The following is a 20,678-nucleotide window of genomic DNA, read 5'->3' on the forward strand; positions in this document are numbered from 1 at the left end:
GACTCTCCAAATCCTTCTTGTTATCCTTGTTTAAATTTTTGCTTAAAATTAACAATTTTGCATCAGCGAGATGATAATTAGCAATCAGGTGTTCATGAACAGAAAGAAGTAGTTTTTTCTTATTCAAAAAACTAAATTTTCGATTTCATAAATACCTGATTGCTAATGATCAACTCACTGGTGCGGAAGTGTAAACTTGAAGTGAAAATTAACCACACAGTAAGTTTATAGAACTTCAATCAGCTTCCAAAAATTCTGCTAATTTGAATGAAATCAAAATTGAACTTTTCACTAAAAAATATTCTATAGATTATTCTTATTACTAAGTATATAGGATTAGAAATATGACAGGAAAGTTTTTTTCAAAAAAAAATTAAATTTTTGCTTTCTTAAATGTTCGTAAATTTGTATGTTCTAACCGCGCTACTTCATTCGGGGCAGTACAACGGTGCCGAAGTACAACAGTGCCGAAAATGAAAACTTTGTTCAACAAGGCCGAAAAAAGGAACAAATTTCAACATATTAAGTGCGGCAATCAAAAATTAAACGGCGAACGTTTACAATCTTAAGTGATACTTAAAGATTTTGAGAGACCAAACTTGCAATAATTTGGCGCCAAAATAATTGTTTAATTTGCAGTTGCAGACATTTTGGCGGCGAAATTGGAGTGATTTTCTTTGATAATTAGCGCTAGTAATTTCCCGCTCTTTAGAAAATGCCTGTAAATTATTCTGAAATTTCCCTGCCCTTTTCGGCACTGTTGTACTTCGGCGTTGTTGAACGCCCCCCTTCATTCACTCATTGACATTGCTTGCTCGGCTCTTTTGTAGATTAATTTGGTATTCGTATAAAGAAAAGTACAAATTTTTTTATCTTTTTATATTATTCAAGTTTGTCATCAATATGTGTTCGGGTAGTCTCAGTAGGCGCGTTTTGACCCTTCATTCTTTCCGCTCCATTTTGGTAATATGTACAGCTCCTAAATTGAGTTTCCTAAATTAATATTCAAATTTTACTTTGGTAAATGTGCTTATACGATTTAAGAGAAATAAATTGTTTCTTTCTTTTTTAGAAAACTAGTGTTAATTCAGGACAAGAGGTTGCTGAAAATGTGGCTGCAAGGTTCCAAGGCCTTCTCTCTTCCTATTAGATTTCTGTCTGTTTGAAAATTCTCTTCGATATCCAATGACGGTATCGACTTTACACACAATTAGGCTAAAGAGTAGGGTACTCATCGTGTTACCTTGTGCTCTGGGCCCTCCAGTTGCCAAATAAGTCTTGTTGGTGCCCTTTTCGCCTGGGATTAGGACTGAGGCTACAGAGTATCCGTAGGTCAAATCAACTGGACACACCAATTTGTTCAAGTCCACACCCTCGCGAGCAGAGGGATCATAGCCAGTGTATTTTTTCAGCGCCTTTGCGTCACATAGGTAGAATAACCGCCTTAAAACATACCGGGATCAAACTAACATCCATCTCCCAAAAGCGGTTGGGTGGCAAATATAAACTTCGCACAAAACGTAGCACTTTAATGTATCACTTGCGTTGACAGAGGTCACAACCAAAAAAGAGTCTGATCGTATAACTACGCTCGCTAACTCGCTTGTGTAAAAACTCACGAAGTTGCATTTCGCGAGCTCAGTAACTGCATTAATAAACAAAATAAAATAATTGTGAGTGCTCATTTGGAAGCTCCTTGACTTAATTATGTTTAAATTTCACAGCTGATTTACGAATTTAAATAAATTGAAGTTAACATCCCCCTACCCAGTTAGACCAACTTAATATCTTCCAGCCCAGAATTTAAATCAGAGAAATTTTTGCTGAGCGCTGCATGTAAAATGCTCGATTCTTATTGGCTGAAAATTGAAACTTTGAAACAAGTCAACATCGTTACATCCTCCACCCCAAACTGCTTGGGGGCGGGGGCAGGAGGAGGATGTTACCTTGGTCCAGAAAGTTATTTTAAAAGGTTCCTTATAGCCGTTCGATCTTATATTTATGTTTTGTGGATTTTAATTTCTCATTTTGAAATCTTTCGGTTCAATCTAAATTTAATTGCTCAATGATGTCAAAATGCTATATTTCATACGAAAACTACCAATGGCGCGAAATAAACAGCTGGAAGTTAACATTCGTATGTACTCTCAGCAGCTTCATAGACAAACACTCATAGACAGACAACCCACTAGATTACTCGCTCGTCCACGAAGACCTTATCGTCACTTATTTCCACGCATACGTGAAAAGTAATTATCTGACATCAATGAACGGGGTTAAAAAGACGCGAAAAATTTCTATCGAATCGCATGGTAAATTGAGCTCTATAATGAAACGGAAATTGAAAAAACAGGAAACCGACAGTTGGAAAAGGGTCGATAAACTCCAGAAAACAAAAAATATACTAGACAATTTTGAGACTTTTTTTCAAAATTTTTGAATTACGAAGCAAAAAATTCATCTTTTACACTTATTCGCTTAAATTGACCCAATTTGACAAAACTGGATAGAAAAATTCTGCTGTGAAATATAGCATAAACGAACCCAAGCAAACAGAAAAAATATTGCCTGTTTTTTTTTTGAAACCATAGATGGCCTTAAACCATATGGAAAAACATAGATGCCCTTAAAGCTCTTCGAAACTTTAGAAAAATTTACGGTTTATATTTTCAAAATTAAAAAGTCTTGTTGGTGCCCAAGTCTTGTTGGTGCCCTTTTCGCCTGGGATTAGGACTGAGGCTACAGAGTATCCGTAGGTCAAATCAACTGGACACACCAATTTGTTCAAGTCCACACCCTCGCGAGCAGAGGGATCATAGCCAGTGTATTTTTTCAGCGCCTTTGCGTCACATAGGTAGAATAACCGCCTTAAAACATACCGGGATCAAACTAACATCCATCTCCCAAAAGCGGTTGGGTGGCAAATATAAACTTCGCACAAAACGTAGCACTTTAATGTATCACTTGCGTTGACAGAGGTCACAACCAAAAAAGAGTCTGATCGTATAACTACGCTCGCTAACTCGCTTGTGTAAAAACTCACGAAGTTGCATTTCGCGAGCTCAGTAACTGCATTAATAAACAAAATAAAATAATTGTGAGTGCTCATTTGGAAGCTCCTTGACTTAATTATGTTTAAATTTCACAGCTGATTTACGAATTTAAATAAATTGAAGTTAACATCCCCCTACCCAGTTAGACCAACTTAATATCTTCCAGCCCAGAATTTAAATCAGAGAAATTTTTGCTGAGCGCTGCATGTAAAATGCTCGATTCTTATTGGCTGAAAATTGAAACTTTGAAACAAGTCAACATCGTTACATCCTCCACCCCAAACTGCTTGGGGGCGGGGGCAGGAGGAGGATGTTACCTTGGTCCAGAAAGTTATTTTAAAAGGTTCCTTATAGCCGTTCGATCTTATATTTATGTTTTGTGGATTTTAATTTCTCATTTTGAAATCTTTCGGTTCAATATAAATTTAATTGCTCAATGATGTCAAAATGCTATATTTCATACAAAAACTACCAATGGCGCGAAATAAACAGCTGGAAGTTAACATTCGTATGTACTCTCAGCAGCTTCATAGACAAACACTCATAGACAGACAACCCACTAGATTACTCGCTCGTCCACGAAGACCTTATCGTCACTTATTTCCACGCATACGTGAAAAGTAATTATCTGACATCAATGAACGGGGTTAAAAAGACGCGAAAAATTTCTATCGAATCGCATGGTAAATTGAGCTCTATAATGAAACGGAAATTGAAAAAACAGGAAACCGACAGTTGGAAAAGGGTCGATAAACTCCAGAAAACAAAAAATATACTAGACAATTTTGAGACTTTTTTTCAAAATTTTTGAATTACGAAGCAAAAAATTCATCTTTTACACTTATTCGCTTAAATTGACCCAATTTGACAAAACTGGATAGAAAAATTCTGCTGTGAAATATAGCATAAACGAACCCAAGCAAACAGAAAAAATATTGCCTGTTTTTTTTTTGAAACCATAGATGGCCTTAAACCATATGGAAAAACATAGATGCCCTTAAAGCTCTTCGAAACTTTAGAAAAATTTACGGTTTATATTTTCAAAATTAAAAAAAAAAACAATTTTAGACAGAGACAAAGCTGCGCTCTGCAAACACTAGCGAGAACACTACAAAAAGTAGCTCTATAAAGTGCGACACAAAAAACTCGAAATAGTAAAATTCGGCTACGTCTCGGATTCGAACCCACAACCTATTGAGACCTAGAGATTAAATGAATCTCGCGCACTAACCACTCAGCCACGGACGCTTAACTGATTACAAACACTGGCCTTAAAAAGAGCACAGAATAGATGCTATGCAATTTTCAATGCTACAGTGAAATTTCCATCTAAGTCAACACCTTTCAATGAAAACTTTTGTTCGCGAGTTAAGTTTACAAAAAACAGGTTCGTACTAACACACAAATGCTCGCAAGTGCAAAAACTGGATCAATAGGTTAACATTCTATTTTGCTGAAAAATCTGAAAACTAAATTCCTTTTTTGAAACTAGAAAATGATCACGTTTTTTGTGACCTTTACACTTTCGCTGTTCGATAGTAAAGTTTGCCTTTCTTTAACGAAGGAAATGAACAAAGCTTGAGAATAAATCAGAAGACAAACAATTTAAACTTAATTTTGACCCTGAACAAATATTAGGACTTTTCTTGAACCAAGAAAATCATCACGACCTAGAGTCTGAACTACGTTCATTTTTCATCGACTAATTAAGAGCTCACTTTCAAACTAGAAATCAATAACTTTATGCGTCAACTCATAAGTGATTTTTTTAAGTAAAGAGCGTAAAAAAAACCAAACCGTAAAAAAACCAAACCGCACAAAAAAAACCAAATTTGAGCCTGAAGAAATTTCAAAAACCTTTCCTATGAAAAAAAATGAAAAACACTTTAAAAACTGCAAAAAAAACTCTGCGTTATAATGCGAAAAGGTATAGTCCGTACTCGACAATATATCTCTACAGAAAACACAAGCTGCAGCTTCGCAAACACGAACGAGAATGCTTCAAATATTCAGGAGCTACAAAACGCACAAAAACTCAAATTTTGCGTGTAAAAAAGCATGTAAATAATTAGAATGTTTTAAGCCAAATAGCACAACAGTTATGCATTTTAAAAATCTCGAAGTAATTCGAGTTGAAAATTTCTGAAGGTGGTTTTAATTAGTATACTGTTGCATGAAGCCAAGAGCTTTTTTTCAATTCAAAGCATAAATATATATCAACACCAGGAACTTTATCTCTATGTCAAGTATTTATTTCCATCGCTGAACAGGCTTTCAACCAAATACACAAGAAAACAAGGATAGCCGGTTAGAATATTCCGACCTCTAAAAAATAAAACAAGTCTAAAAAATAAAAAAATTAAAACAAAGTTTTTCAAACTATTGTCGTTTTTTTTCGGCGTGGTTTGATAAAAGGAGCTGAACAAAAAACTGGAGATAAGGTATAATTGACAGCCGTACTTAATAAAGCCAATTGAAAAAAAAGTAGAAAAACAAAAAAAAACAATTTCCATTTAAGTTTTTTGCAGTTTTTGAATTTTGAAAACTTTGATTCCAAAAAAGCTCGATAATTCTCAACCTGAACTAAAGTTATACAAGTACAACTAAGTTTTTACGTTTTAAAACAAGCTATAGTAAGCTTTAAGTAATTAAAATAAGCCTTCTCGCTCGTTTTATTCGCTCGAAATAAAACGGAAAATCAAAAATTTCAAGCCGGTTTTTCTAGACACATTTTTTGAAAATTTTAATGCAGTTCGAATCTTCAAATCACGAATGTAAAGGCTTTAATATGATATATCACTCAATCCAGTCCGTTCATTATATGTGGTACCTGATTCTGCGTGGACAACGGAAAGAAAAAAACTTTAAGTAATTAAAATAAGCCTTCTCGATCGTTTTATTCGCTCGAAATAAAACGGAAAATCAAAAATTTCAAGCCGGTTTTTCTAGACACATTTTTTGAAAATTTTAATGCAGTTCGAATCTTCAAATCACGAATGTAAAGGCTTTAATATGATATATCACTCAATCCAGTCCGTTCATTATATGTGGTACCTGATTCTGCGTGGACAACAGAAAGAAAAAAACTAAAACAGACTCGATTACTAAGTCCGTTCCCATTTTCAATGTTCGGATCGAAAATCCGCTCAATGTTAATCGGTGTTCAAAGGAAAAACGTACAGCACTGAATTGATAACGTTAGCTACAACTTTTCAAGTCCTTGACTGTGACTGAACGGAAAAGAGTTATGATGCCCACAGGAGAGATAAAATAGCAAAAACAAACAACCAATATATCAAAAACTCCGCTTCTGTAACTCAACTATACTCACAGGTCTTGGCTTTCCTGGAACGCTTCATAATTGTTCTCAAGTGCATCTTCTCTATGAAGAATCTGTACAAAGCCTCCCTGATTCTTGAACATGGGAGCTCCGAACAGCAAAGTCTTGTAGTCTTTCGTCATGTGTGAGGAAAATCCCATTTCGTTTCTGTTGGCCTGCGAGAGACCGGCATATTGACCACCTAAAATCAGTTTGTTAGATTTGTCGTTGATATAATTTGGGATTATTATCATGAGCGAACAGTAGACAAAAATATAACCTATTAAAGGCATTTAAAAAAAGTTGAAGACAAAGCGAAAGTTAATTAAAACCAGAAAAAATGGGGGAGTGGCGGTGAAGAGGTTAAGTTTCCGCCTCTCAAGTCAAATGTCGGATGTTCGAGGTCCACCTTCATCGTTGCTTTAGGGTGAGGCAACATAAGCCAGTCAAGAAAAATAGCCAAAAAATTGCATGTATATCTTAACCAGGGGCAAAACAGTAATTCGCCTTGATGAGCTGACCAGCTCGTATGTTTTCCCATTCTCTTGTGGATAAATAGTCTTAATCTTAACCTTGAAAACAATTTATGGCTGGAAGCTCAAGAACCTTATGTTTGACACTTTTTGCTGAACAATCACCCAATTTGCGATATTTAGATCAATAGGTTTATAGATTTTTTTCTCACCAGAAAACATCTTTTTCTCCATTTGAACTATAGTCATTTGTGACCACAGAGAGTTTTCGTTTTAGCAAATTAATTTGAATTGAACTTATACAGAAAGCAGTCAAACCACGAAAATCAACCTGCGGGAACAATTTTATATGAAACACAAAAATCACACAACCTATAAAAGTTTTCTTCAATATTTGACACTTAGCAATGATTTCTGATTGGTTAATACAACTTTCTGCCATTCGGTTGGAAGTATACGCTTGCCCGCAAGTTGTTTGTTCCGACCATTTGAAAAATGTAGAGAAACTTTGTTTTCCGGTTCGTTTTAGTTTCTGTTTTTTTTTCTTTTTCTTTTCCACGCAAATTCAAGTACCACAAATAATCATTGAAATGGGTCGAGTGATATACCAAATTAAAGCCCTTTCAGCCGTGCTTCGACAAACGTTTGATAAATTTCAACAAAACTTTCTCAGTATCGAGAAAAACTGTTTTAAACTTTTTGATTTTCATTTCAATTTTGAGCGAATAAAGCGAGCAAGCTAATTATGCTTAATTTAAGCCTGAAAACTTAGTTTTAGGCAAATTAAATTAGCTTTTGAAGTTTTTAGCGCCGTTTTGGGCACCAAAAGCTTTTAAAAAATCAATAAATTCAATTTTTGTTGTTCTTCTAGTGAGTTTTCTTTACAAAAATTTTTGTCCAATTTGCCTATATTACTATGAGTGTCGAGTATGCCTTAACTATAGTTTTATGTCAGATCCTTTTATCACCCTTTTTTTGTATTTTTAACGACTATCGTCGGAACATTTGTGCTACTTGTAGAGTAACCGGCTATCGTTGTTTGCAAATGCAATTTTCTGACGACACCAAGAAAAGCTGATAAGCACTTGGACCCATCGAAATCTATTTGGTAAAGTTGATAAAACAAGGTTGTCCAAATCAGTAAAAGAACCAAATCAAATGGCTGCTTTACTTACTTCCGCCGTAGGACGATCCCTGGAAACAAGCGTTGCTAATTTCGATATCGGAGTCCTCCATCGTAGCCAGTAATTCCTGAAACAAAGCCAACAAATCGTTGAAGATTTGATCCAACTTCAAAAAAGCAAAAAACACAAAAGATAAAAGTAATACGATCTTCAAATATTACCAAGAGACCAAGTCTGCGCTAGAATAGAATCTTATATTGAGACCTAGTAACGCTATTTTTTTAAACTGTTTTGGTTTTTTTTATTGATGCGCTATTTTCATTTGAGTTTTATCGAGTTCCATGATCAACTAGTGACTTGAATAATAAACAAGAAATCAAAAATGTACTGCATTCAATAATTGCTAGAAGTCAAAAATTGGCACGATTAAAAACCATTACAAAAACTTAATGAATCATAATTTAAAACAGACAATACAGAGGTAAAGCTGCAACTTCGCAAACAAAAGCAAAAAACGGCCAAAGAGATTTAAAAGGCAAAAAAACCGGAATTCATTGGAAGATTTTTAATCTTGGGCCAATTTCGCGTTTTGGCAGCTAAACCGACAAAAAAAGCGGACCAAACAGATTTCTAACAATGATTTGTTGGAGCGCGGAAAAATTATCCGTTTTCAAAAAATACAGTCCATGGCCGGAATCGAACCATTGTGTCTTTGTCATTTTTTTGTGCGTTACCTCTAGTTATATGCGCTAACTAACGCTTTATTAGTAGTGAATCTTAAAGCAGTCTATATTCAGACTAGATAACGCTTAAAGCTTCTAGTCGCAAGCGTAATTAATGGGGTTTAGGAAGTTAGAGGACGAGCAAATTAGACGATCAGAAAATCACGGAATTTAGACAATAACTTACGCGAAATTTGTTTACAGACTTAAATTATGGTTACGTAACATTATTTAGACAACTGCCTATTCAGACACTGTATTAACCAATCAGAATCGAGACAAAAGGAAGATATCAAACTCATTCCTTCCTTGTCTCGATTCTGATTGGTTAATAGTGTCTGAATACGCGGTTGTCTAAATACAGACCGCACTCCTTAGTTACCTTTTGGCTGAGTAAATACTGGTTGTCCGTAAATTCCGTTTCTTTATGTTCGTCTTATTTCTTATCGTCTAAGTACCTATGCCTCGTAATTAATGTCTTGTTTCGTGGAACAAATTAATTTGACTTATTACTAATTGAAAATTGAATGACAGAGCACATGTCATTGAACTGCCAAAGCAACCATAAATGTGTCACCAAGTGACCTTGTAGTATCGCAGTACGCTCGGCCTGCGTAAAAACAAAAATAAAGAAACGTAGATAAAACACAGACATGAAGGCACACCTGAGTTTCAAACCACTTGCGATTATATATAAAGATCATTGTTAGTTAGCAGACAGAAAACCTTGAAAAAATTTGAAAAAAATACCAAACTTGAGGAAAACATGTCGAGAGGTACAATTGCTAGCGCTAAATAATTGTTCAAAAAATTTTATTCGGCGCACCGAAAGAAAAAAAGTTATCTTGAAAAAACGAGCTTAAACGTTTTTAAACCCCTTTGGGGAAACACAAAAATATAAGAATACAATTTTCTTTCTAACTACGCAGTATTAGGTGACTGAGCCTAAATCATTAAATCGAAATCACTACAACCAAATTTAAAAAAAAACAAAGCAAAATTTGATTACGCGCTGTGGCAACTAAGCAGACGAAAGATGGGTCGGCAATATTTTTAAAGGAAATTTTTATGACGGAATTAATTTCAATTAGCAAAAACCAGAAGGTCTTGGTCGGTCTCAAACTCTGTCTTCGTCATAACGGGTATAAACAATACCGCTTTGCCAAGTGTGCCAAAGATGACTTTAAAAAAATTCGATACCATTCAATGATTCTTTTGGACAAGTTGTTTACCTGAAAAAGTGAAAGAAAATAAGTGAAACAAGAAGCAAACAGTATACATTTCGCTAAAAAAACTTACTATGTTTGAGTTTAAAACAAAAATCTTAAAGCTTTTTAAACGTCGACCAGGGTATCAAGTGCAAAAAATGCAACTTAACTTTTTCCGAACTTTGCATGCCGTTTCGACTTTTAGTCAGCAATTAAAAAAAATTCGATTAATCGGCCGAAATGTCTGAAAAATAGAGGCGAAGTTGCACTTCAGCAAGAAAAGGGCCAAAAGTAGCTCTAAAATGAAAAAAGGTAAAACTAATAATAATTTTGATGTGCCGTATTCCAACCCCGACCTGGAGATTAGAAGTCACATGTTGTAGCATCTGCGCCATGGCCGCTTTAAAAAGTTGAACACTGGGAGCAGATGCGAAAGGTATTGCGTAAATTTCAAATGCGTAATGTGTCAAAATATCAAAAATTGAACAGTTATCAATTCGATAGTTCTTTCTTATCAAAGTATGGAGAACACGCTTGTGCAAGGGAGATAACATCTCCGTTTGAAAATTATTTTTTTATATAACTGGCACAGTCGTTTTTGTGAAATCGAACCAGTGCCAAAAATTGGTCAAAAGTTTCTAAGTCTCAAGCAGGCTCCCTGTAAAATTTGGAAAAATTATCTGATGCAGGGGATACCCTTACACCTTGCTCTTTCAATTAAAGCCTTAATCTCAGACTTCGCAACGTAATTTTGAGAAATAAGGAAATTTCAAAAAACGCACTTATTTTTTGTAAAAAGTTTTTTTTCTGCAAAGTCCAACAATATCAAGGCCAACGTAGCCGCTATGTAGAGAATATTCCTGAAAACATGTTCTCTCTATTGAACACTTAATATCAGATTCGTCAGAGTATTTTTAAGAAAAATCGAAACTATCAAAAAAAAGTTCATTTCAAAACATGGCATTTTTCTATAGTCAACAATGCTTTTCTAATAAAATTACTTACTGAGCCGGGAAAATTCTCAAAATTCTCAGCACAAGTTCTTTCGATTAAACACATTTTATCAGATTTTTTCGGGTAGTTTTCGACCGAAGTCCGAAACACGGTTAAAATTTCAAAAAAAAAGACTTTTTCAGTGGCGAGGAGTTCGAATCCGAGGAGTTTGAATCCTCCCCCTAAAACGGCCTCTGTATATAACCTTACAACGCTTTGATTTTCAGAATCTTCAATTCATGACTGGCTTTAACTAGATAAAATCAACCTATTTTCAAAACAAGATCAGGATTTTTTTCGCTGATAAACTTTTCAAATCCGCTTGTGAAAAAAACTCAACCTAGTTTTCGCGTCAATCGCTCTTTTGTTGTGGAGAGCTAATGGTACCTTCCGATTACGTAGCAGTATTTAGACGACCATGTATTCAGACTCGTCAGTATTTAGACATATACTGTATTAACCAATCAGAATCGAGACAAGGAAGAAATGAATATTTAATTATTTTTTTTTTCGAAAATTTGCTTTCTCATCTCGATTCTGATTGGTTAATATGGTAATTGTCTGCTTACTGACGAGTAAGAATACGCAGTTGTCTAAATACAGACCGCACTCTGTAACTTCCCTAAGCCAAATCCCTTGAAAGAATTTGAAAAAAAAGCGGCGAATGACAAGTAGACGGCTCTAATCAAGACAGTGACATTAAAAAAGAGTTACATGAACAAAATGAAGGCATTTTGGCGGGTAATTGAACAAATTAGGCGGAAAACGAATAATTGTTTCGCAACTTGCTTGCCCCCAAATCGAACATAAAAAAGACTGACTGCTGTAACAAAGGGATTCTATATTCGTTTAATAATTTTCTTATATTTGGGTGCCTTGCTTCTCCTTTGTTTGCTTTACTGTCTCTCATAATTGCTTATTAAGTTCACGGTCTGGATCAGACCCATCTTCTTGTCATTCACCAAAAACGCCATAGAAAAAATTAGCGTTTCCTAGCTTTTTCCTGAACTAAGAAATCGTCCTAAATTAGTTTTAAAAAAAACTTCGCTTATTAACACTGAAAACAAGATGCTTACATAGTTAACAGTAACTGTAACTTATCTTACTTTTTTCCTCGTGCTGTAGCCGATACTAGACTTGAAGACATAGCCGACAGTGTCAAAAGACACACTCTCATTTGCAATGGGATTTTTGCTGTCACAGTTGGCATTAGTGGGGCTTCCGGAGAACAAGTGGTACTCTATCAGGTCACCCGGCATCGAAGGTACGGTTAAAAGGCTGGACCCGAACATCCCGTGAGCATTGTATTTGTTAACCGGGTCAATGGTCAACAATGCGAAATTTCCCTTCTCTATCGCTCTACAATTAAAGGTTATTATTACTAAACATAGCCGATATGCAGCTCGAAAAATCTTAATAAACACAAAGAAAAAAAAATACTTTCGAGTTTCCAAGAAAAACTTATGCCCTTTAATCTTATATTTTATGATTGACACTCCGCTTATAAATTAAAAAATGAAAATCCAATTTCAAATTAGACCAGACTTGTCGTGACCGTTACACTTTCCGTGTTCGTTCGTGGAGTTTGCCTTCCTTTTATCAAAGGAATTGAACTGAAATAAGAAATCAAAAGTCAAACCGCGAAAAATTCAATGAAACTAAAAAACTGATGAAAATGATTAATATCCTATTCTTGCAGCTTGCGATAAACACATAGCAATACACGTTAGTGAAGAGAAAAAAAGAAATTTTGAACAATTGAGGCAAAAATTGCTTGAAAAAAGCAAAAATTTCACACATTTGTCTCAGAAATTAATCTAAAACAACAATAAAAAGCAAATTTAAGTGGATTTTACCTTCCTTTTGACAAACGAAAGGAACTGAACTTGAATAGAAACAAAAAATTCCAACTGCGAAAAATCACATCTGAGCGTAAGCAATTTTTACAAAACTGGCATAGCCAAAAGACATAATTTCCTGGTTTTTTCTGGATAAAATATTTCCTGGATAAAATATTTCCTGGATAAAATATTTTCTGGTTTTTTTTGAAAAAATCAACTTTCAAACTTGGAGTAAGAAAACATAGATGGCCTTAAAATTCTTTTAGTTTCTAGAACAACTCATGACTGATATTTTCAAAATTGAAATTAATCAATTTTATACAGAGGCGAAGCTGCGCTCCGCAAACACTGATGAGAACACGACAAAAAGTAGTTCTATAAAATGCAATACAAAAAAAAAGATAAATAAGCCTCGAAGTAGCAAAAATTCGGCTTCGTCTCGGATTCGAACTCACGACCTACTGAGATCTAGAGATTATATGAATCTCACGCACTAACCACTCAGCCACGGACGCTTAACTGATTACAAACACTAGCCACAAATAAAGCACAGAACCGATTCTATGCAATTACTAATTCTTCAGTGAAATTTCCATGGAAGTGAACACCTTTCGATGAAAACTTCTATTTGCGAGTTAGGTTTTAAAAAAGCAGTTTCGTATTAATACACTAACGCTCACAAGCTAGCAAGTAAAAAAACTAGATCAATAGGTAAACATTCTATTTCGCTCAAAAAAGATTCTACTTTGCTCCACTTTTAAAATTAGAAATTGATCACGTTTTTGAAACCTTTACACTTTCGCTGTTCGATAGTGAAATTTGCCTTTCTTTGACGAACGAAAGGAACTGAACTTGAAAAGAAAGCAGAACAAAAGAAGCTTTACAAGAGTTCTTTCTGAAGAAAAGTACGACTAAGGAATCAAACTTTTACGCCACTACGAACCTTGACTCAAACGTGCTTCATCGATCGATAATTAGCAATTTTGGCAATATCATACAAATTGATAACGTCCGACAAGATTCGCGAGCCGAATATTTTTATAGCTTGGTGCTTCGAATTTATGACAATTCAAAAAAAATCGCATATATTGGAAATACTATTTGCATCTTTTGAGTGTAATCTGACAAAATCCAATTACAGGGTTGGTAATGTCAACTTAAGCAAAGTTATTCAATTTTTTTTAATTCGAAATTTGAAGAACCATAAAATTTTGTTCGTTAAAAATTTTTTAAATAAGAGAAAAATGTCACATCTCGGAAACTACAGGCAAATAAGCAGTCGCATTCGCAGGCAAGATTTACAACTCCCGAGAGACTCACAGCAGTACCCAACTACAGGGTTGAGAACTTCAAATTTTGAGAAACTTCAAATTGAAATTTTCTATAAAATTTTGGAAAAAACCAAGGAAAGTACCATAACTCGAAAAAAAATTGAGCACTCATATTCAGAGGCAAGACTCGCCACCCCTGAGAGTACCCTGTGCTCTCACAGTTTCTAACAACAGGGTTGAGATCTTCGACAAATTTTCAATTTTAATTTTTTGAATTTTCTTTGATCTAAGTTTTTTGAAAATTTTTGACAAATTATAAAAAATGTCATATCTTGAAAACTACAAGTATTTGAGAAGTAAAATTTGGAATCAAGATTCGCAGATCCTGAGAGTACCCTGACAGCACCCAACTACAGGGTTGAGATTTTCATTTTTTTAAAACTCAAGTTTTCTAGAAATTTTTGTGAAAACCTAGAAAATTGCCATACCTCGTAAACTGCAAGGATTTGGTAATTCATATATGGAGGCCGACATTGCAACACCTGGGGAAGCCCTAACGGCATAACACTGTTGGGTTGCTAATTTCAAACTTGGTGAAATAGACACTGAACTCAAACTGGAAAATCGGGAAAAAAATCTTAACATTGCAATATACGATATACCTTAAATGTGAAAAAAAATCTTTTGTTAAACATGCAAAACTAACACGGTGAAAACGCTTAAACATGGCGAGATAGCGAAGCCCGCATTTAAATGTATAATAGATAGATTGAGAATAGTTATAATTTATTTTTCTCATTGTGTTAAAGCGAAATTCGTTAAGCCGACTTGGTTAAGAAAATATTTTAATTGTTTTATGATAACAAATTCGGTTCAACTTTTTATCTGGACATCACTGCATGGCTGCAAGGGCTCTGAAACATAATGAACTACGAGCTTTCTTGAAGATGGTCAAAATCTGGATAAAAAAATAAGCTACGCCATAGTTCTTTCCGAATTCGCGAAGTAGTCAGAACAACCAATTAATCAAATGGAAAACGCCTGTGAGTTGCGCTTACCGCGCGTGAGGGTTCATAATCAAACAAGGCTACTGTTGGCGGTCTTATAAATGAGTCCACTATTCAGCCGAAAAAATATACAATGAAAATGCCTGAATCTACTATCATCTGAGGGAGTTTAGGACTACGTCCAATATAAAAACAAAAAAAAATAGTTTGCCTCGAATGCAGTTTTCATGCACATGCTGAGAAACACAACTACCAGTGTTATATTAGTAGTGAAAAAAAAACATTATGGAGCGGTAATTAAGCGGACAATACTTAAGTAAACAACCGTTGAGCCGAAAAAAAGTTAAAACTCCTCGGAAAAAACAATGAGCGAAAAAAAATAGAAATCAGAGCTGGTTTACAACCAATAATAAATCCAATCAAATAGAATGACAATTTAAAATGCAAACATGTTTAGGAAATAATCGTCGACCAGACATTCCATCAGAACAGATTTGCAAATGCTCTATCGAATGATTCAAGCGATTCAAGTGACACAAGGCTTCATTCAATGCTTCTTCGTGCTAAGAGTAATGACACAGAGGCAAAGCTTCTCTTCGCAAACACTTGCGAGAACACGACAAAAAGCAGCTCTGAAAAGTGCAATATAAAAATAGAAATAATGCTCGAATCAGCAAAAATAAGTCTACCTCTGAGATTCCAACGTGCGACCTAGAGATTAAGAGTTTCACATACTAACCACTAAGCCACGGAACCTTAATACGTACCATTACCACCCAGTCACAAATAAAACAGAACATATGCTATGCAATTTCCAACGCTACAAGGAAATTTCCAAATAAATGAACACTTTTATTGAACACTTTTATTTGCGAGGTCGGTTAGAAAAAAAGAAGGTTCGTAATAACAGACTAAGCGGATCGCAAGTGTAAAGAAGAAATGAAAAACAATACATAATTAAACCGAAATAACTTTCAATTTTAATTTAAGAAATACATCAGTAAAAAGTTAGCATATGGTTGCTATACCCCAAATTATTGCAAGGCCAACACATTTCTTCTATCAAATTTTAGTCAAAGTTTTGATTTTATAGGAATAAATACCTGAGCAAATTATTTTCTCTCCGTCCATCCACAAACGTTCTTACGAATACGAGAAAATGTTCTGCGTCGTTTAGCAAAACGAAGACAACGTATCGCAAAAAATATATATATATATAGTGCGTTTTAAACTAACGATTGTCTTGACGTGATGGAGCGTTTTAGGTTTTGCATCTCGACAAAACCTGGATCCGCAAACTCGATACTCGGATTCCCTGGTGCCGAGACCAACACTGCAGGAGTATCTTCCTTGTTTGGGCCATTGTTTATGAACACTGACGCCACGTCGTAGCCAAACTGAGGATTATCCGCTTTTGTTTGGTAGAAAGGTTTTTCCACAGTTATTTCTAAATACAAATCAGATTTAATGTTGAATAAATTAGAGGTTCCGAAAATTCAAAACAATTTGAGAAATTAAAATCTTAAGCATAGTCAACAGATAATTGGAAAACTTCGATACAATTAGAGAAACAGATTACAGACTAATTAAACACTTTCGTTTTTACGCGTGTTACAGAATAAAACATAGCCAGCAGATACTTGGAAAAGAATCAAAAAACGTAAAGAAACAAAAACAAACGAAATGTTTTCAAGGCCTTAAAGCTTTTTGATTGGCACTTTTTTGATAAAATCAACCCTATTTGAGAAACCTGGATTAGTAAAAAAAAATTGTTATTCTGCTGGGAAATCTTAAAATTAAACTCACTTTCGAAACTAGAAATTGACCATTTCTGCTTTCATAAATTGAGAGTGCATTTTGTATACCTTCTAGCAAATAAACTTGAATTGAACTCAAAAAATCTAAAAATACTTAAGGGCATTCCTATGTGCATTTATAAGTGTGATTGTACTTCTTTTGGTATTAGAGCATTTTAAAACGTTTCCTGAAAAAAATCATCCTGGCCTTTATGAGGGTCTGAACTTTGTTCATCGACTCTTAATAACATCGCCAAACAGCCTTTTTACTTTAAAGAATCTTTTACTATTATCCTTTTAATTAAACTATTAATAAAAGTTTACGCAGGCGAAGCTGCGCTTGGCAAACACTAGCTAGAACACGACAAAAAGCAGCTTCGGAGCTCTAAAAAGTGCAATAAGAATAAGCAAAAACAAGCCTTGAATTGTTAAAAATTCGGCGACATCTCGGACTCAAACCTAGGACCTACTGCGGCCTAGAAATTTTGAGTATCACGCACGCACTAACCTTTTAGCCTCGGACGCTGAATCCATCGCAAACACTAGCCATAAATAAAGCCAAGAACAGACGCTAAGAAATTTCCAATGCTACAGATCGTGATAATAGCAAAAAGGCACACAAGTGAATACTTTTAATGAACAGTTTTAATTAAAGTTTAAATTTGTGATATCTGAAACTGAAGTATATCTTGGAAACCGACAAACACGCTCCGTTTTTTGCTCGATTTGAACTTTTAAATTGAAGAGCGTGAATTGAGCTACTTAGGAAGCAAAATTAATATCTGCCATAAAATAAAGTATTCAAGCAACCCGATTAGAAAAATCAGCAGAAATAAAACGTTTTTAGTACGTTATACGCTTAGTTCATATGCACCTAAGCAGATAGGTTATCATAAGCACGAGAAATTACCATAGACAGAAAACTTTGTCAGAAAACTATAAGATGTTCTAAACTCAAATAAATTAAGTGAATAAAAACCATTTAAACTGCCTTGACTATTATTTGCAAATATAAAAACAGGCTGCAGTGAATGCGCTATAAGTCAGGGAATGGAACCATCTGTGACAAAAATCTGATTTTTTTTTCGGATAGATCTAATATTTGGGATATTTTAGGAAATAATCAAATGATATTTCAAAATGTTGTGTAATAGATTTTAAGAATTGTTACCCCTGCGACATTACCTTCTGCAATACAACTCTCGACTTAGTCTCATCAGTGAACGATCTCGGACTACAAATCAACATCACTTTGTCGTGGACCGAGCACATAAAGAAAAAGCTAACTAAAGCAAATGCAACATTCTTCCTGATACGCCGCAGTATCAGTCATCTTCTCTCTCCGCAGGTGAAGCTCCACTTGTACAAAACACTTCTCATGCCTATCATTTTATATGCTTCTCAATGCTGGTCTCCAAAGAAATCGGACTTGAAGCAACTAGAAACCTTCCAGAAGCGAGTTGTCAGATGGATGCTGCCTGACACACCGTACCGTGACGCAATCAGTTCCCTTGGCATCTTACCCATTGTGTACACTGCCGTTTTAACTGACTTTCTCACTCTTTCAAAAATTGTCAGTGGACTATATGACTGTGATCTCACCAGTTGTTACTCCTGCGCACCCAGTGGCTCACGACGCACAGCAACTCGTTTACTGTTTGATATCCCGATCATTAAGCTCGAGCGCCAGCGCAACAATTTTTGGTATAGAACGCCATGGAGAGCCAACAGAATAGCAAACGTTATCGACATCAGAACCTTCTCGCCTGACTTGAAGTATCGTCTACTCAAACTCATGTGGTCGTTTTTCCACAGTCACTATGATGAACTCAGTCCATGTACCTGGACATTCTTGTGTTATTGCTCAAATTGCAGAGATCGACACATTGACCTCTCGGGACTCAATTGACTTGATTTATCTACGGGACTAACAGTCCCCTCATTTACGTTGTAAATGTAAATCCAATACAATAATAATATGACTTATAAATAAAAAAAATGCAACACTTATAGCTCATATTTTAATTTTAGAAAAAGTAAAATAGCAAGATCCATAAAACATATAAATAAAATAGTTAAAACTAACAACTTATTTGGACAACGGAAATATTCTAATTATCTTTTAATTTTCTAATATTTTTTCCATAAGTACGATGTACTTATTTCGAAATAGAAAACGTTTTGCATACAGCAGAGAAAATTTCTAGATCAAAAAGAACACGGTGATACATATCTTCATATGATACATATTTTCTTAAAATTGTTTTAAGCTTTTGAAAATGTGGCCGCCAAAATAGAATTTCTGAAAATCGAAATAGGGTACGATGTACTTATTTCGAAATAGAAAACGTTTTGCATACAGCAGAAAAAAATTTCTAGATCAAAACGAACACGGTGATACATATCTTCATATGATACATATTTTCTTAAAATTGTTTTAAGCTTTTGAAAATTTGGCCACCAAAGATGAATTTCTGAAAATCGAAATAGGGGGGGGGGGGGGAGAGTTAACAAGATCCAGCCATACCAACGCTGTATAAATACATCGGCAAAATTTTATGAATAAATCAAGTCGATTTTAAAGCATCCAGGAGTTGTCAATTGAAATCTACCCTCCTCGATTATAGCACAGATGGAATTGTCTATGTTGAATGTTTTTTGCACCCCTATGAGGGAGAGGGTTGCACTCCTTAGAAGTGCAAAACATATTTTTGTTCTAATAACATTTATTGTGTCCGAGTATGATTCGCTCCGTATGTGGTGGTTCAATGTCAATCGTAATAAGAAACCAATTCTTGACCAAACAAAACTTTGAACCCCGAAAAAAAGATGATTTTGTTGAATAGGATTAGCAAAGACCTGGATACGCGCTTAAAAAATTGTCTTTACCTTCAATGCCATCAGGTTTAGTTTCACGATATGAGGCCTCCAAAACCGCGGATCTTATTTTCACTGAGACGTCTTTGTCGAACAGATCAATTGCAACACAACACGAAAAGCACATCAAGACCCAAGCTGATGGACCTCCGTTTAAATTCATTTCACCTTAAAATTTGCCGATGAAGTTAAATTATTTTCGAGAGTACATCAGAACGTCAAAAATAATCATTGATCAGGGCGGACTCTGATTATCTTAAATGTCAATGGTGTAGCAAGCAATTGCAATATTCTTGCACGTAGAGAGAGGGAATCATAAATTGAAATCATAAATGCTCAAAAGGTTGATACATATGTATTACAAAAAAAAACATAATTGGTTAAATAGGGTTTGATAAGTAAGTAATTAAATTAAACCAAACGGAATTCACTCCAGCACGTTTTCTTGTGCCATTCGACCAGAATGTCGGCGAAACGAATTTTAAAATACGCTGAAAAGAATTTTTTTTGGTAGCCGAGTCATACGAAATAGTAATTCTGACGATTAATTTGATTTTTCGAAATGAACGAATTTACAATATTTACAATATTTACACAAGATCTTTGATCGTTCTGTAAATATTGTAAAAAAATTTAAACCTAATGATGCACAAAATGTGCGAAAACTTTTGAATTAGCATTTTAAATTTCTTGGAATTAGGAAGGGTCAGTTTGGATTGACATGCTCCGACGGAAGCTAAAGCTAGGTCCAAAAACGACTGTCTAGCGTCTAAACGCAGCTTCACATGCTTTTAACTGTCTCTACCAAGCCAGTTCTGTAACATTCGCCCGGAAGATACATATCGACGGAAAATAAAACTAAGTCCTAAGACGACTGGCTAACGTCTAAACAGAGCTTTACATGTTTTTAACCGTCTCTACCAAGCCAGTACTTTCGGTGGTCTTTCTAACATCGGGTCGACAAAAAACGTTACTGCTTTCGGCTTCGGTCAAA

The 20,678-nt window shown here is 35.0% G+C and overlaps 1 protein-coding gene across 1 annotated transcript in view; it reads right to left on the reverse strand.

The window, feature by feature from the left end:
- The window catches only part of LOC134853511 (uncharacterized), a 120,103-nt gene that overhangs the window by 24,194 nt on the left and 75,231 nt on the right, over positions 1–20,678 (reverse strand). The window contains exons 2-9 of the mRNA XM_063869510.1: positions 19,697–19,852; positions 16,248–16,458; positions 11,999–12,251; positions 8,021–8,096; positions 6,385–6,574; positions 2,696–2,867; positions 1,620–1,645; positions 1,244–1,443 (exon numbers count right to left, since the gene is read on the reverse strand). Coding sequence (XP_063725580.1) covers positions 1,244–1,443; positions 1,620–1,645; positions 2,696–2,867; positions 6,385–6,574; positions 8,021–8,096; positions 11,999–12,251; positions 16,248–16,458; positions 19,697–19,847 — 1,279 coding nt within the window. The 5' untranslated portion in view covers positions 19,848–19,852. The remainder of the gene's footprint in view (positions 1–1,243; positions 1,444–1,619; positions 1,646–2,695; positions 2,868–6,384; positions 6,575–8,020; positions 8,097–11,998; positions 12,252–16,247; positions 16,459–19,696; positions 19,853–20,678) is intronic.

The sequence above is a fragment of the Symsagittifera roscoffensis genome, chromosome 8, assembly GCF_963678635.1.
Source record: "Symsagittifera roscoffensis chromosome 8, txSymRosc1.1, whole genome shotgun sequence".
Classification (NCBI taxonomy): Eukaryota; Metazoa; Xenacoelomorpha; order Acoela; family Convolutidae; genus Symsagittifera; species Symsagittifera roscoffensis.